At 31.0% G+C, this 18,958-nt stretch overlaps 1 protein-coding gene across 1 annotated transcript in view; it reads left to right on the top strand.

Moving 5' to 3' along the window:
• The window catches only part of LOC142319709 (activating signal cointegrator 1 complex subunit 3-like), a 40,389-nt gene that overhangs the window by 4,484 nt on the left and 16,947 nt on the right, over nt 1-18,958 (top strand). Inside the window, exons 4-10 of the mRNA XM_075357285.1 lie at nt 2,014-2,155; nt 2,665-2,776; nt 4,618-4,786; nt 8,632-8,852; nt 9,041-9,146; nt 10,702-10,997; nt 17,204-17,464. Coding sequence (XP_075213400.1) covers nt 2,014-2,155; nt 2,665-2,776; nt 4,618-4,786; nt 8,632-8,852; nt 9,041-9,146; nt 10,702-10,997; nt 17,204-17,464 — 1,307 coding nt within the window. The remainder of the gene's footprint in view (nt 1-2,013; nt 2,156-2,664; nt 2,777-4,617; nt 4,787-8,631; nt 8,853-9,040; nt 9,147-10,701; nt 10,998-17,203; nt 17,465-18,958) is intronic.

Here is an 18,958-nt window from a genome sequence, read left to right as displayed (position 1 = left end):
ATGTATTAATAAGATGATTTGTGAAATTCTGATATGCAAATATCAGTTCAAGTAGATAAATAATAAGGGTTCTACGAGTTTCAAGTAGCTTAATAATGGGTTTTCTGAGTCAAATATCCACTAAGAAAAAGAGTTTGCTTTATATGTTCTTTTTATATATAAATGGTGTTTCATAACGAATAAATAATGTATAATATTCATTGATATTAGTAACATTTTTTGATATGTTGAGTTTATGTAACTGGTTTTATATAAAACTCAAGAGAGCAATCTTAGGATATAAACTTATCAAGCAGCATAGTCTTAGTACGTTGTTTCGCAATTCCCAACATTAGTAAATTCATTTTTTTTATAAACAAATTCTTTAAAAATGTTTACTTTTGTAAAAAAATTAAATTTGGTGTAGTATAGAAGCTTCCAAGATTTATATCTGACACATAATGCCAGACATGGTACTTTATTGTAAAATTATTAACTTACTATAATTTGTCATTTACTAATCGGCATAACAGTAGATTTATGTCTGACACATAATGTGAGATACTGTACATTACAGCAAAATTGCATTTATTATAATTGTGCATTTGATATGAGTACTAACACTATAAATCATATTCCTTTAAAAATAATGTTGTTTATAAAAGTTTGTTTATGTTACTATATTACTCACTGTCGGCACATTTTTAATCGAAGTTAAAAATTTTTAATTTATGTAATATAAAATAAATAATTTTTTTTGTTTTGTTAAAATAACATAATTTTATAAATTATTTTGGCCAAAAAAAAGTGTCATAATACAATCCCAAAACCAAGTTTGTCTTTCACTTCTACTAATTTCTTAACAGCTATAATTGTTCAATCACTTCATTATACAATATAATATTTGATGAATTTCTGTTACCATAACCTTGTATAAAAACTTGTCATTACATTCATGGTTTTGTTGTGAAGTGAGAAAATAAAATGTAAAACATTTCTTTCTTTTATATTTAACAGACATTTGCTTCTAGTTTATAAAGGTATCAATTAATATAATACTATATTTAGAGTTTTTGCTATTTACTCTTGTTATTTTTGCTGTTTATGTTAGGCCTCACATTTCCTTTTAAGAAATCTTGATTTATGAAAACATTTTAATTAAATGATTAGAATGTGCAAAATGTTTTGATTTGTGATATGTATGAAATCTGAGCTAATGAGTCCATATGTGGTTTAGTAAACAAACATTAACTGTGGTGCATCTGATGACTTGTGCGCTAAGCTGTTTCATAAGAACTTAAGATATGAACAGGAAATGTAATCAGTTTGATTACAGTTCAGTATATTTTTTATAACACACAAATCAAAAATATAAAATTTACATAAATTATTCTTACCAGTCTTTGTTCATACTTTATTTTTTAATTAAGTATGTATAAAATGATAGATGGCCTAGAGAAAATCAAATTTAACATTTTTATATGCTGTGAACAGATAAACTAAATATTATTTTTACTAAGCAAAACCCACTGTCAGAACAATAATTTTCTTCAACATAAAATTTGGAACTGAAAAGGGAGTAGGTGTTCAATATAGTATTACATATGCTGAATCTGAATGTATTCCAAAACAACCCATCACACGTTCTTAAGTTACAACCCTTAAATTTATTTATTCCATCATTCATGAAACAAACAATACAAATAAGTTAGTGCATCTGTATGTTAGCTTATTCATATCTGATTTATATTGTGATGCATGGTGTAGACCTATATTTGATACATAACAGTCAAATGATGTCATTTCATGTCAAGCTAGACATATATATATATATATATATATATAGACATGTTAGAGAGTCAAGTAATGAGTAGTTCAACATGATGAAATTTTCTTCAGTATAGTTCAGCTCTTACTATGACTTGCTGTGTTCTTTAGTTTGGAAGTGGTTTTATCATACACATATAAAAAAATTTTAAGTTTAATTTTTAAAATTAGTTTTTTTAAAATTTACTGTAATTATTCATTTTTAAGGTTTAATGTTACGCCATGCTAGAATGGGAGAAACTGTGAAGAAGTGTGCTCATGAATTCCCACTTCTAAATATTGAATCAACTCTTCATCCTATCACTAGAACTGTATTAAAGATAAAATTACAGTTGACTGCTAATTTTAGGTAATGAAAAACTCTGATTTTTTATGTTTTGTTTTCTTTTGAATTTTAATTAAATAATAATATATGCCACCCTAATTAGTGTTATTTCAGAAACATATAGGAAGATGATTTTTGGTCATAATTATTACATTAAATTAGTTTATTTAAACTGTACATTTATATTAAGTAATAGCAGTATTTTTCTCTCTATATATGCACCATTAATAAATTTGATAATAATTGCATAAATTGCAGTTTATTATTAATTTTACACTATATTTATCTGTTTGCTTATTTTCCTTATGCCAACAAATTTATTAATAATGTAATTACTAAAGTAAGCTTAATTATCTTTATATTTAGATCATATTCTTGCTCTTTAAAGTCTTATTCATTCATTTCGTTTCTCTCTGTATTAAATTTTTAGCAATTTTATTTTACGTGCAGTGAACTTCATAATATTAATTATTTCTTAAACTTGAGTAAAGAATTAATGTTTTAGCACTAGAATGAAACATACTCTTTTTCAGGTGGAATGATAAAGTTCATGGGAAAACATCTGAAACTTTTTGGATTTGGGTAGAAGATCCTGCTTCCAATTTTATGTACCATTCAGAATATTTTCTTATAACACGTAAACAGGTAAAAATGAACATTTCTCCTCTCTTATGGATCTTAATTTCATTTATTTAATTTAGTCTTTTCCATACTTTGTTTCAACCACTACGATTAATATTACAAGGCATGTTTTTTAAGTATGGGCTGTTTTGATATAAAAATTGAAATAAACGAAATAGAAAAAACTTTATTATAACAAAATAAACTTATATATGTATATATATATATATATATATGATTCAACGTGATCTACTTGTGAAAATTATGGTAAACATTCATATAAATATATGTCCACTATTTTGTTCAGAATTAAATTCTCTATAAGTTTTGTTTAAAAGTTATATGTGTTTATTGCACATTTAACAGAGTTGAATGTCAAACAAAAAAAAAACAGGATTTCTTATCCCAATTTATTGGTTTTCACCCCAGGTTTCTCAGAAATTACTGCAAATACAGCTCTGAAACCTATTTTATTTGATTTTTCAGGTCAAAAACCATAAGAAATCACTAATACTGCCACTTAATTAATGACCTAAAGATTTCAGTATGACCTCATTTTACCAGGTAACTGAAATCCAAGCGAAATCTCTCACTAGCCATAACTTACAAATGAAGTATTTAGGATGTATGTTTATGTGAACTTTTTCCATTGCTTTCACGAGTAGAATAGATTATGAAAGGCCCAGGAAAACTTGATTGTACACTCTGTATACAATTGATTTTATATTTATTCCCTTTTTTGGAGTAATTCAAATTGTATTTAATGAGCATAGTGGGAATGAATAAATATGAAATGGTCTTTAACATAAGCTTAATGAAATTTTTATTTCATTCTCGTAGTGTTAATTGATTTTTTCTTTTTTTGTGAATGAAGGGTAAAATAGCAAATATTTGTTCTCTTGCTCTTATATCTGATCTTACATGCCCTTCTTTCTTCAGTTACTTGTAAATTTCTAATCGATCATTATGCCCATTTGTTAATGTCCGAGCTGTGCTAACCCAGCTGGAGTTATGTGCTAGCACAGCTTGAGATGATTTATATTTTATATCTTTTACTGATACACCACGCCCTTCTTATAAAATGTGTATTTTCCTGTGTATGTAAATGCATAGGTTTCATGTTCTTCTGCAGTGGAGGACATCCACTGCATTGAAATTGTTTTCAAAATAATAATAGTTTTGTAGAGCCTATACTTTTTATAATATAAAATATAATAGGTTTTATTATATAAATAAAAATCATTTTCATAAAAAAATTATTTTTGTATATATGGAAACTTATGGAACACCTGTATATGAGGCAATTATGGGAACTTTTTGAACCTACCTTGAATTTATCATATTTTCTCATTAAATTCTGTTCATTTTTTCTATTTTCGTACATGAGTGTTTTTGTAGTGATAATTACTACCAAACTTACATTGTAAAAAAATGTAATGTGTTACTAGGACAAAAGAAATGTAGATATTTGAAAAATATTCTATTTAAAAATTTTAATTTGAACATAAAAGTATAAAATATTAAGTGGTATTAAACAGGATGATTTAATTAACTGATGTAGAATTAAGAGAAAATTCAACTCCTGTATTGAGTACACTGATTTTACATTTTCAGATCTACTCCACAAAATTTTTACCATAGTTTATTATGAATATTAGTCTATGATCTGATACAGAAGTGGTAAGGTACTATGTGTTTATGTAAATGAACATTAACATACATTGATGTTTTTAGATATTTATTGTTATATATGCATTTTTTTGGTAATTTTATGTATATATATATTTTTTTAAATTTAATTAAATATACATTATTTTATTATTTATTAAAATTTTGATAAAAACATGTTTACATATCTTCTTCAGGTAATTTCCAAAGAGCTTCAAGAGCTGGTGATGACTATACCACTTCATGAACCATTACCATCACAGTACATGATCAGAGCAACAGCTGATAGATGGCTAGGTTCAGCCACTACTGAGCCATTATCATTTCAGCATTTAATATTACCAGAGAGCCATCCACCACATACAGGTTATTTACTTATTTGATCTAGAAATATGCAAAAGTTGGAACATAAGTATTGTGTAGAGGTAAGCAGGTTTCCTGTACTTAAATCAAGATCAATACAATCTTATGCAGTTAGATAATTAATATATATGTAACAACTCTTTTAATATTGTAATATTTATCTTCATTGACTCATTCTTAAATTCTGTTATTGACTATTTGCTCTCTTAATTTTGGAAAGAATGTCAATGGTTTTTGTACAGATTATTTTGAAAAATCATAATTGTTAAGTTTCCATTTAGAAAGTAAATTATTAGAATAATAGAAAAATAACACTTATTCATGAATAAAAACAAAAACTAAGGTAATGTATTGTTAAAAACATTCAGCTTTGTCACCTTAAAAATCACCATGTTTTATTTACAAATTAATATTAAAGACTTATTATACATTCATTAATAAATGATCATAATAATAAATTATCATAATAAATGATTATCATTTAAAAAATCTCTCCCTGAGTGCTCAAAAAATTGTCTCCCACCATAGGGAATTAAACGCATTTTTGACATCCAGTAAAATAAGTACAGCCACCTCCCTGATACACCAAGTGCCTGTTACAGCTTTGTCTTTTATCTGCATCACCTGACCTGCCGCCTCAGTGGTAGATTTACCTTTATGGAAGCTATATTGGTGCTTGTTCAAGGAGCTTGCAAATATTATTTATGAGATCATTGGTCTATATCCACCTATGGAGTTCTGAGCACCCATTTTTTTAATAAATACCACTCGCTTCTTTCCAGGATGCAGGTATATATTCATTAAGCAGCATTCCGTTTATGACCCTAAACATTCCTTCCAATACCTTTTCAACTAATACTCAAATAATCTTATAAGCCGGTGTACTGTCTGGTCCTGGGCTTTCTTAACTCTTCCAACAGGTCTTTTAGGTGCTTTATTTGCTGCTTTTATTGCTCTGGCCATAACATAATTGAACTGAGCAGTATCCCTGTCAGGAGCACTTCTCCTTTTTGAGCTTTGGTAAGCCCTTGTTTTCCATGCCTGCTTCCTACTGATTTCTATATCCTCAGTCCACCAATATGCATGTTTACTTGTCCTTTTAGGGACTAGTGCACTGGATGTTTTGCACTCTCTTGGACTATCACCACCAACTCCATTGGAGATATGATCCTGGTCAGTCTGGTTTGTATTTGCCACTAAATTGAATACATCCTTTCTTGGAGACTATCATGCTTGGTAACTGGTTCTGCCAACACTTGTCCTAGTTTCATAGACTATATATAAATGATTCAAAAGACACTCAGTTTCTAGAATTGACCAGTTCACATAATTGTTGACTCCCTCCATTGGTACAAATGCAACGTCAATTGTGGAATGGGAGTCCCCTCTCTGGAAGGTCGCCCCACTGCCATAAATACCAAGCCCAGCCCACTCTCCCTGTGGCTAAGATATTGGCCTCGTATGCTATTAAATTAACCAGAAAATTCAGGACTTTTGGAATTAAAATCCCCCCTCCCCCAATTAATATATTCTTCCCCCTGTATTGAGTGATTTCCTCAGCAAGGTTGTCCAGGAAGATAATAAACTAAGCAATGTTCGTATCGGGAGAGTGATAACAAGAAAATACTATCACGCTACCTAGATCTCCAAATACAAAGCCGCATCTGGCTCCACTTCTAACTACCAGAACACCAAGTACTGGAAAGCTTATCGCTGCCACTGAGGAGCGGTCTACTAGCCACGCAGGCCCCAAAATTATTGACACATTCGGCTCTGATAATATGATGATGTTTACATGCTCTTTCAACGCAGTGACCCAGCAGAGGTCCTGTACTGGTCTACGTCATCCTGTATTGATCTGGAGATATTTCACTCGGGGCTAAAAATTTCTCCGTTTCGTGGTCCTCCCTACCACAAATCACAGGCACCTTGTTCTGGGCACGCTTGTGCCCAGGCTTACTGCAGTTAAAACAAGTTTGACTGGTCCACCCCTTTGCAACCGGCTGAAACATGTCTGATGACCCAACATCGGAAGCATCTTTCTTCTCACTCTCTAATCTGAATGTGGCAGTGAATTGACTCATCAGGGCCACCGTTGAAATATATGGCAATGTTACCTTCATGCTGGGAAGTGAATTTCTTCTCTCCCTCCTCCCAGGTTGATCCATTCTTAATTAGATCATTGGAAACTTGTAAGGGATCAAATTCTGATTGATTTGATACCTCACACGGTATCCCCCCAAATCCAGGGTTGGAATTTGGGTGGTGGTTGAGGGGGTCCGGATTGATGAAGATCCAGAGGGTTATGGGTAGGAACTGAAGGGATCAAAAGTTGTTTGGTCTAAATCCGGCAAAGATTGCTGCCAAACCTAACCTCACTTACAGTATATAAACAGCTGATGGTAAGTTAGCCGCCAACAAAGTCCTGCCTAATTGTAAATTCTAATTTGTAAATTGCCTAAAAGTCATAACACATACAGTAAATTCCTTAATCAGAGAAACCGTGAATGGTAAGGTAGAACTGTTTTCAGTTAATATTATTGAAATATATATCATACTGATTTTTCAGATAATGAAATTTGTTGCATTTATTTGCTCAGTAACTCCTATAATATATTTATATATACACACTTCATAGAGGATAAATTATGTATAAATAATTTATTTACAAGTTTTTCTTAATGAAATATGAGACCTATAACTTTGCTGATGACAATTCATGAATTTAGTTATTCATATTCATATTTTAGTCGGTTTAATTTTTGATGTTATTACTGCAATTTTGTTATTTTCCAGGAATTTTGTTCAATGAACAATTGAATGATTTGGTAGTGTAATTCTTAAAAAAAAAAAATATAGCTTTTAAAAAATATTGTGCTAGTTTATGTTTTTCAGGTGCATTTGTTGTAGAAACATGTATAGTTCTCAGTGACTAAAATTTATTATATTGGCTTGAATGCGATTGTAATGATTTGATTCCTCATACCTGTTTAATAGTTTCATTCATCAAGAACAAAAAAGATAATAAATTATTAGAGAATTGAATGAATTTTAACTTATGTCTTACCTTGTAAAGTCACCAGAGAATAGTAAAATTACATAATGATCAATATGCATTGCTTCAATTTTGTCATTGCTAACAATATTTCTTTGATGCATCAAAGGGCATCAAGGAGAATACTACAAGCTCCAATATCCATATATTGTTGGAACCATATGTTATTTCAATATATCATTTTGATCATTTTGTCTTTTTTTAATATTTTTCAATGTAGCCCAAAAAGCCTTGTCTTAATTTCTGGTTAAAAATATAATTTATATTTTTCAAGACAGAATATTCATTTTCCAAGGAAGATTTTCATTTGCACCTTACATTTGGTCAAACAAGGCTCAATTTATCATCTGACCATCATGTTCAGAGGATATTGACTGAACCCCAACAACCTGAGGATAACCTTAAATCATACATTATCTTTTTTGTGAGCTCCTCAACACTGCAATACAGAAGGTGAAAACAAGAAATAATATATTCAGCTAACTGGCATGTATAATGGGGTTGCTCTGTATAATTGTGCTTTAGATCTCTGCAATCTTTATTTTTTCTCTGAGCAGGAATTAGTAAAGTATCAACAAAAAAATTGTTATTACCAATCTAGGACATGAAAATGACTAGAAAATTGCTCTCATAAGCCTCAGGAGACTCATTGTGCATAATGCAGACTTTAAGCCAGATCTCCGTGGCTATTCAATTTTGATCTAATATTTAGAAAATTGAGACCATAAGTAAGTACTTACTAGTTCCTAGCTCATTTTTATTAGTCGTAATGATTATGTATTTTTTTTTATAGATTTACTGGAGTTGCAACCATTACCAGTGACAGCACTGGCTGATACTCAGTTTGATTTGTTATATCCATTCACTCATTTTAATCCTATTCAAACACAAATTTTCCATTGTCTTTACCACACTGATCATAATGTATTGCTTGGTGCTCCAACTGGTTCTGGTAAAACAATTGCTGCTGAAATTGCTATGTTTAGAGTATTCAAACAATATCCAGGAACTAAGGTATTTTATTATTTCTGTTTCATTATTTATGTATTACTATTAAGTTGGGTGTGAATAATCTCTTTTCAGTAATTTTTTTTATATCTGGTGTTAATTTATTTTTTAAATTGTTTAGAAATCTTGTTTATTTTATAATAGTGTTGAATTATTATATCGGTTAGAAATGAACATTTATTTACTTTTTACAGGTTGTGTATATAGCACCATTAAAGGCGTTTGTTAGTAGAGCACGAATTGAGGATTGGAAAGTTAGGTTAGAGAATAAATTAAATTATTCTGTTGTTGAACTCACAGGTAAATCGCTTGAAAAAATATCTTTAAAAGTATTACCTTTTGTATTGCATGATTTTATATTTAAGATTTTTTCCTTCTACCGATTTTTTTTCTTTTATAAATATACTGTCTTCTACCATGTAATAAAAACCGATACTAAGACTAAACAAAGTTTCAATTAAACAAAGCAATATTTAAAACATTATATCTAATTTCAGTTAGTTAATTCAAACAAATGTGATATTAATATTATCTGCACAAAATTAAAAGTCTGAAACTCAATTTTATTGGTTAAATTAAACAAATATATATATATAAGCAATCATGGAATGTAACATATATCTCTCATGTTTAAATCACTGCATAATAAAACCAGAAAACAATATTAGAAAATAGTTGGATAAATTGTTAGATTTCAGAATTCTCCACCAGATTAAAGAATAATACTCGCGTCTTTAAACTTGATTTTAAAAGTCTGCATCAAATTAAGGATTAGCAAAATGTCAGTTGTTTTTAATTTGCCTATGTTGTAAAGGTTCCTGTTAGTGTAGTGCTCTAGAAGTTATAATTTAATAAACTGAAAATGTATTTTTTATGTGCATGTGTAATAATTTGCCTTACTTGCCTGAGGGACAACTGAGTACAGCTGCACTCAGTTTTCACGCAAGTTTCAAATCAGCATAGTTTGAAACTTAAATTAGAACATGCTGATATGAACTGATAAACATTAAAAATATTATTATATTATTATTCTTAAAACTCTTGATAGCTGTTTTTAAAATGGCTGTTAGGACCCAGAGGTTCTCAATATTTTTAAAGTCTTTTCTTTCCTAAGGCTTTTTTCTGGACTTGTTTATTATTAGAATGTATTACATTTATAACTGACTGAACTTTCAATCTCCATTGGTACCTTTCCTCAGCATTAATGTTATATATTGTTGCTGATCAATTTGCATAATTAGGATAGGTTCCTCCAGATTTATGTTGCTAGAATGTACCACACAGCTGTATGCCTCATTCTGAAGATTGATATTAATGAAGCATAGAAGAAATTTTAGGTAGGAAAATGCTACACTTACTCACAATTTTCTCTTTAAATTAAAGAACATTGATAAATTAAACATTGCTTGTCTTGCAGTTTTCTACTGGAACTGACACAGTTTACTGAGATGAAAATGTTGATGTTTTCAGAGATTAATTTTTTAATTTCTGTAGTTATTTAAAAAAATCCTGTTCTCTTGAAAAACTGCAGTTCTTGTAATGAGGTTACAGTTAAATTTTGCAAGCCCAGATGTAAATGCTTTGGTTGCTCTTTGATATTATATTTTCCCTTTTTTTACAAATTAATTATTCATTAATAAATGTTGTGTTGTGTTAAATCAGTTATGCTTATATTAATTGATTGAATCAGAGGCCTGTAAGCAGCTGTGTCACTTGTTCATATAGTGAGTGTACTTGTAGTTTACTACATCCCTGGTTTACTTGATTACCAAGCAAGAATTATTGTTTTTAAATTAAGAATAATTTCTCATTGTAAAGTATATATAACTATTTATATTATTTTATATGTTTGTAGGTGATGTAACACCTGATGTAAAAGCAATTGCCAGCGCTAATGTTATAGTAACAACACCAGAAAAATGGGATGGTATATCACGTAGCTGGCAAACACGTGGCTATGTTCGTGCAGTCTCTCTTATTATTATTGATGAAATACATTTATTAGGTGAAGATCGCGGTCCTATTCTCGAAGTAATTGTGTCTCGTACAAATTTTATTTCTTCACATACTTCTAAAACATTATGGATTGTTGGTCTTTCTACAGCATTAGCAAATGCTAGAGATCTTGCTAATTGGTTGGGTATTGGACAGGTTAGTTTTATTATTAAAGCCAGTAAATATATTTTATCAGTGTTAATAATAAATTTCTTTCATTATTATGTGTTACTTATATAATTGTAATAAATAATTAAATTTTCTCCAAATTGATATGAACACCTTATTAACTATTATGTAGTTAATAATATTTTGTTCACATGTCAGAGACATAAGAATGTGAGAAAGTTTTTTGGTCAGAAAGTATTTTGTTTTATAAAATAAATGACAAGAATTACTTTCTTATAAACAAAAATGTAAAAAATTTCTTTATCATCAAAATAAAGCTCAACATATCAAATGGATCAATAGAGTTACATTTAAACCAATTTATTTTATATTGTCAGAGTAATTATTTGAAAGCTTGTTTGATAAAAATAAATAATTCAAACATAAAGGATTTAAAATATATGAGAAGATTGTAAACATGCATTAAATTATGTAAGCTAGGTGGAAAAAAAGAAAGAAGTGTTATCTCTTAAACAATTTTCTTTGTCAGTAAAAGAGTACATCTGTAAATCTATTATAAGGATAAATATACAGAAGTAGATGTGGTCTCTATAAATTCTTATTAATAAAGTTATCGAGGAGTTTATCGTCTCCCATTTGGTATGTTCTCAGGTGGTGGATAGGGCAATTCCCAGCAGATATGCAGGGTAGATGGAAAATAAAATACCACCCAGAGACCAAAGTGGTACCTCAAATACACTTCGTGTCTGATTTCCAACATGTGGCAAAGTGGTCGCAGTCTGTTCACCAGAGGTACAGCTGGGAATTTCTGCTAAGAGCTACCAACCTTGAGATGTATCTTAGGGAACTTGTTCTTCTAACCCAACAAAAAATAAACGTAGATGTGCATTTTGTACAGAAAGCTTGGACTAATTTTGTACCAAGTAACTTTGATAGAATCTGACTTTTAAAAGAATAATACAAGGAACTTTTATAAAACATCCAAAACTAACTTAACAAGTTGCACACCACCAACTTTACATTTTAAAGATCCAGAAACTCTCAAAACTGCATATAATAACACAGAATATTACAGAATACTCAAAAAACTACACAACTGCGACCCTCCACAAGAAAACTTTAATTTTGAAAACATCATTCCAAGTCGAGCATATTCAAACCCACCAACTTTTGAAGAAATTAAAGAAATGATAAAGTAACTTAAAACTAACAAACCATCTGGATAAGACAATGCTATGGAAACGTTCTAGTGAAAAGATGAAAGTGTTGATGGAGTAATCCAAGAAATCTGTGAGACAAAACTCTACCATTTGGATGGATGGGCATCTGTGTTAATACATCCACTGCACAAGAAGGGAGACAAAACAGATCAAAGTAACTACACATGAATATTCCTCTTACCACTGATATGTAAGACCCTATCCAAAGAACTCTTAAACTGAGCTAAAATGGTCTCTACCTTCAAAAAGGACAGTATTAAGGAGGGTTTAGGAAAGGTAGGTGGTCCTGTGCAGAACAAATCACAAACCTAAAAATAAAAAAAAACATCTTAGAAATTGGGGAAATCAGGAGTTTGAAATGTGTGGTTACTTTTGTAGATTTTAAAAATGCTTACAATTCAATTGACAGAAATGTGCTTATTATCAATCTAAAAGAATTGGACTGGATAGTAAAATGACTGAAATATTTAAAGCAACCTTAACAAACACATTTTTTTCTAGAGGAGGGGAAACCTTTTATAAGCACCATGTGGTCTCATACTCCATAGTGTAGTGTGGGACTCTCCCTTGCAGGCCTACTCATTAAATCCCCTCCCCCAATACAGCAAGGGATGCTGGGCCCAACTTATGGTACTATCACAGCATCGCTGTGTGTTTATCTCCATTACTGGCCCCATGTCTCAAACTTGTCAGGATCTTGTGGTTTTTTTTAATTTGGTCTTGGGGTTGGCTGCCTGCACCAAAGGAAACTCGGACATTCATCCCTGGACATCTTCCATCAACATGGTTCGGATGATCTTAACCAGCATCATGCATTGTTTGGTCTGTAGGATTTTCCCAGTGATGTTCTTAGGGGTAAGCATGCCAAATTTTCCTTTGTGTGCTTCCCTATGCTGCAGGAACTTATTGCACTTGAACGTCATGTATTCCACGATCTCCTTCTCCCAGCAGTAATTGCAATCCACAGAAGGTCTCAAAATCCATGACCAGTAAGAAACTGTGTCAACTTGTACCCTTTCTTTCTGTTATTGTCTAGCCTCTGGGAATTACCATTCAGGTATTATTTCAGAGGATGATATGTATAAGTGTAAATGAAGTGTAGTCTTGTACAGTCTTAGTTTGACCATTCCAGAGATGTGTGGTTAATTGAAACCCAACCACCAAAGAACACTGGCATCCACGATCTAGTATTCAAATCTGTATAAAAGTAACTGCCTTTATTAGGACTTGAACGCTGGAACTCTTGACTTCCAAATCAGCTGATTTGGGAATATGCATTCACCACTAGACCAACCCGGTGGGTTGTCAACTCATACCCCAGTTTGAGTTAAACTAACTTGAATACAGCCTTTACTGGAGTCCATCTGCCTTTTGTCAACTGATCCCATTTCTGCTGCCCTCTGCATCCACCTTATTCACTCCCCTGTACATCTCCTCTCTTCCAAACGAGGAAATCCGGGGATGCAATTCTCACTATGCTGGCGACATCGCCTGAGATGCTGTTTACCCATAGTATACCTGAAAGGGAAGGGATAAAGATTGCACATCTGACTAAGATTGCATGGGCTCTCCCCCTCTGCAGCAATGGACCAGACTGGGGCTCCATTGAGTAATTTCAAGAGTATCACCTGAGACAAGACCTTCCACTTTGATGTGTGAGGGCCCTGATGTTGGCTGTTGTCTAACTGAACACAACAGGTGTTTTTTCAGCTTTGACCAACATATGCCTCTGGAATGTAGCATTTTTGTTTATCCATACCCCATGGTATTTCATTGCCTGGGTAGGGTGGACTATCATGGTACCGACCCTTAACAAAATTAGGGTCAGCTTATGCCTACCCAAGACTACAACCACTTAGGTCTTCTCTGGCAAAAGCTGAAGGCTGATCTCCTGCAAGCATGAAACAATAATGTTTGTTGCCTTGTTTCCAGTGTCCATCACTGCCCGTTCCAACTTTGCTGTTAACACAAGTGTCAAGTCATTGGCAAACCCAGTAAAGACTGCCCCAATGGGAAGTGCGAGGGACAGGACTTTGTCATATGTTATATTACATAGTGTTGGCCTCAACACTGAACCCTGTGGAACATTACAACTTATCCTGATCCATATCTCTCCCCCCAGTGGAAATTACCCGTCGCCAATTTTTTGAAAGGTAGCACTGGGTTACCCTTCTTAGTATAGACTAATGCCATAACTCTTCATAGCCTGGAATATTGTGTTCCATGAATAAACTGTTGATGTAACCTGTTACATCAAAAAGGTTCATCACCGGAATCAAACATGTATGCCTTGAGCTCAATCTGGCTTACTGGCCGTTGGTCATGACTACGTATGGCATCTACAGTCGACCTGCACCCTCAAAAAGTTTACTCAGGTAAATTGAGCAAGCAGATCAATCTAAAGGATGCTGGTTTGCTGGCTTGCCTCCCCTTCTTCCTGAGGATCACATGCTGGGCAGACTTCCAGGAGTCTGGAAACCATTCCTGGGTGATGGCATAATTGAATGTGTCAACCTTGCACCTCAGAGCAAGTTTTACAACAAGCTTGACCACCTCCAAACCATGCCATCCAGGCCAGGGCTCTTACTGCGCTTGATATTATAACTGGCCACCATGAGCTCTTCTGTGGTGATGAGTGGGATATTAATGGCAACTATTTCCTTGTGGTTTGTCTTGCAAAACATAATGCTAAAGTTAAATTTATGGGGAAACTCTCAGAAAATTTTGAAATAACATAAGGTGTAACTCAAGGAGATGGTTTATCCCCTCCTTTTCAATTGTGGGTTAGAGAATGTAGAAAGTTTATAAACAATAACAACTTTAAATAAGATCAAGGTGGATTGTCTAATTTTCGCAGATGACATAGCATTAATTACAGACTCACTTGAAAATGCACAAGAACAAATCACAGAATTAAAAAAACAAGCAGGCAAGGTCATTCAAATATCATTTGAAAAACACAGTTTATGACAAACATCAGCTATGCACTTCAATACGTTAAGATAAATAATAAAACACAAAATGGATTGCATTAAATATCTTTGAGAACGGATATCAAATGCCACAAAAAAGCGATAGAAACTAGAACACAAAAAATGGAAAGAGCATTTACATTACAAGAAACACATAACAAATTTCTATCATGGAATATAAAACTGAGACATTGTCAAACAGTGGTTAGACCCAAAATACTTAATGCGGTAGAAACACTTAAACTAATTGAAACTATAGATCTTGAACAATTAGAAAAGATTTAAAGGAGAGTTTTGAGTAGAATACTAGGACCTAAAAGTAACAGGGAATTTGAATTCAAATTATGACCTTATAGAGAACTATATTATATTTTAACTATATTTTAAACTATATATTAAACTGACAGATGTGGAAAAGATTACAATTCTATAGACATATATGTAGGATGGGTGTTAACAAAATAACTAAATGATGTTTTGATTTGCTAAGAAGTTACAAATCCAAACCCAAATGGTTTCAGGAAATAGAAAAAGGCAAGAAAAACACTAGAATCAACAGACACAATAAATGACAGGACTCTTTTTAGAGAGGTAATTCAGAAACCAGGTTTTTTCAGGAAAAATCTACCAGTGGAAGGAAGTGGACGCAAGAAGAGAATGAACAACTCTTTTTAAGGATGAAAGAAGTGTGGGTGCAAAAGAAGCATAACCAAAGTTGATTTGTTGTACCCCCTAAAAGGGTATTTGAAAAAAGTTATCAGCAGAACTAAAAACCTCAATAGATAGGAATATAGTACTTTCAGTGTTGGTCAATGTGGCTGTTCGATTCTAATAAGAGTCTGAAGGGGGAGAGAGAAAGAGAGAATTGAATGAGTGAGAATGATGGGAATAATCATATATGAAAATCAAGTCTTTTCAAAGCATATAAACTTGTAATAAAAGAAGATATTACCAGCTTATAGAGATTGTGAATGAACAGGGAATTAAAAAAAGCTCTATGACTACCCTAAAATAATAGAATTAAGAAGAGAAAGTTGAAGTGGACAGAATGTATGACAAAAGTGAGAAAGGAAAAAAACATTATATGTATATATGTATAATAAATGTAATCTGCAGTTGAAGTAAAGGGGGAACATACAGCTGGGCCAACAATACTAAATTGATTTTTGGTGATTTGGCTTGTTTTGTAGCTCCTTGAAATTTTTTACGACTTAATTAAGTATACCTAATACAATTTTATAAACAAAAGGTTTAAAAAAATAGTATTTGGATGTTGTTTAGCTTGATGTAAATGTTGAAACATTTACACTTTTAAAATTGAGAATATTTAAAACTAAGAATTCAAAGTACAAACAGTGTGAAGTTTCAATTCAGAAACTTTTTAGAAAAGTAGAGAAAACGAGTAAAAATTACTTTATTATTTTTAAGTGCTTTTTTTTTTTTGAAGAAAACTATTTATTTTGTTAGTGAATGTTAATTTGAAGTAACTGCCCATGAGCAAAAAGAAAAAAGTAGATATAATTATAAGTAGTAAAAAAAGTTATTAATCTTTACTAGTAAATGTTTTGTTAAAGTTTTAAGTGAATATTTGTGAATTTTTAAAGAGTAACGGCTATTTTCTTCCCTTAATCTGTTTTGTACATAACAACTGGTGTAAATATTTTTCCACATAGGAGACATGAGACTTTATAATTATTTTATTAAGTAGCTTTTATTCTTTGTTTTGTAAAGCTCCTTTAAATTTAACATTTATTGCAGAAACTAACTTTAAGTAAATGTTTTTTGTTCCGTATATGCCATTATATCTTTTAATCAAACAGTAGATGCTATTTAATTTTTAAATTAACTAATTATTGTAGTGCAGAACTCTACTTTACCAGACTTTCCATCTAGTTTAATTTTTCTTTTCCTTTTTTTGTTTTCTGTTTTGGATTTCAAAATATTACATGTAATACCATAAAGCTAAAATCTATTTTAGTGTACATTGATGTTTATTTAGTTAGTATGAAGATTGTGTGTGTATGTTTTATTTTGTTTGTAGATGGGATTATATAACTTCAGACCATCTGTTCGTCCAGTACCACTTGAAGTTCATATATCTGGATTTCCCGGTAAACATTATTGTCCGCGTATGGCAACTATGAATAGACCTACTTTTCAGGCAATACGGCAGCATTCTCCTGCACAGCCAGTTTTAATATTTGTGTCGTCTCGTCGTCAAACACGATTAACAGCTCTAGATCTAATTGCATTCCTTGCTGGCGAAGAAGAACCAAAACAGTGGTTACATACAAATGAACAGGTAATTTTATATCTCTAAATACAGTTTAACTTTTTTTTATTTGGTAATTTTGATTAAAAATGATATGTTTGTGAGGGGAAATAGAACATACAGTTTTGTATACCATTAATTATCTTATCTTATATTTTAAAAATATAATGTTTTTAAAGTTACAAGATAAATTAGGTAGCTCAAGCACTAAAAATAGATATGGACTCCTTTTATATAAATTAAAGTCCTGTGAATGAAAAGATGGAAGTTTTCTAATTATGTGAATGAATGAATGAATGACTTATATGTAAAATGCTTTAAAAAAATATAAAGTTGTTTGGGGGGTCTTCCTTTCTAGCTTTCAAAAGGTGCCAGTTTTATTTTTCAGAAAATGATAAAATCATTTATTTTTCCAGTAAAGGAAATTTCATTACCCACAATGTATATGCATGATTTGTAACGTTTTGATCATATATTTGTTAAAAAAATTACCACTAATTTTAAAATACATTTGGAAGTCTAATTAAAACAAAACTCTTGAATTATAATTTCCTTCTGTTCTTACCCATGTTTTATATTATAATGATAATGTAAATTCATTTTTATCCTAAGAATGTTATCTATTATTTTGAAAATAATATAAGATGGAGCAGATGTAAAATCAATCAAAGGTCTCATTCGGGAAAAAAATACTAGGATGGTAAGTTATGATCAAATTAAGTATCCTAACATACCTATTGAAAAAACAATTCATATAATAAAAAATAAACTAATAAATAATCATGAAGACTTAAATTTATTGATAACATCATCGCTATTATAAGGAATATATGCCAACAAAATTACTTACCGACAGATTTAATGATAAGTGTTTTGCACAGGAAAATACCTTGCCTACGGTATTTCCTTTGTCAGCTATCATGTCTGAAATTTACTTACAAGATTTTGAGAATAAATATGTTTATGGCATTATTCATACACGTAATGTTTTATTATGGACTCTTCATGTTGATGTTTTGTGTTTAATTTGGTTATATATAATGAACACTTCATAATTATAAATAAGCTTAATTCATATATAACAATTTAAAATTTCCTTTAGAAATAAATTTTCTAGATGTTAGTATTGAAATTAATAATAATTAAACTGTAACTTCAGTATACAGGAAACCTATAACCGATAAATTCACAGTTCATAGAAGATCAGATCAGCCTTGGGCTCACAAAATCAACATACATACAAATATGATTAATAGAGCAATCCATTATACACAAAATAATAAAAATAAATTAAACATGGAAATAAATACTATAAAACAAAACATATTACAATTCTTAATAGATACAGTGATTTGTTAATTGATAATATATAAAAAAAAACAAATGTCAAAAGTTAATAGTACAATAACTTTAAAAACCAATAAATAACTCACAGAAGGTTGAAAATGTTTACTTAAAATATTCATACACAGATAGCGTTGTTGAAAATATAACTAAAGTTTACCATAATAATAAATTTAAACC

Source organism: Lycorma delicatula, chromosome 2, assembly GCF_047948215.1.
Source record: "Lycorma delicatula isolate Av1 chromosome 2, ASM4794821v1, whole genome shotgun sequence".
NCBI classification, from domain to species: Eukaryota; Metazoa; Arthropoda; class Insecta; order Hemiptera; family Fulgoridae; genus Lycorma; species Lycorma delicatula.
Note: the sequence above shows the minus strand (reverse complement) of the source record. Positions and strands in the feature narration are given on the sequence as shown.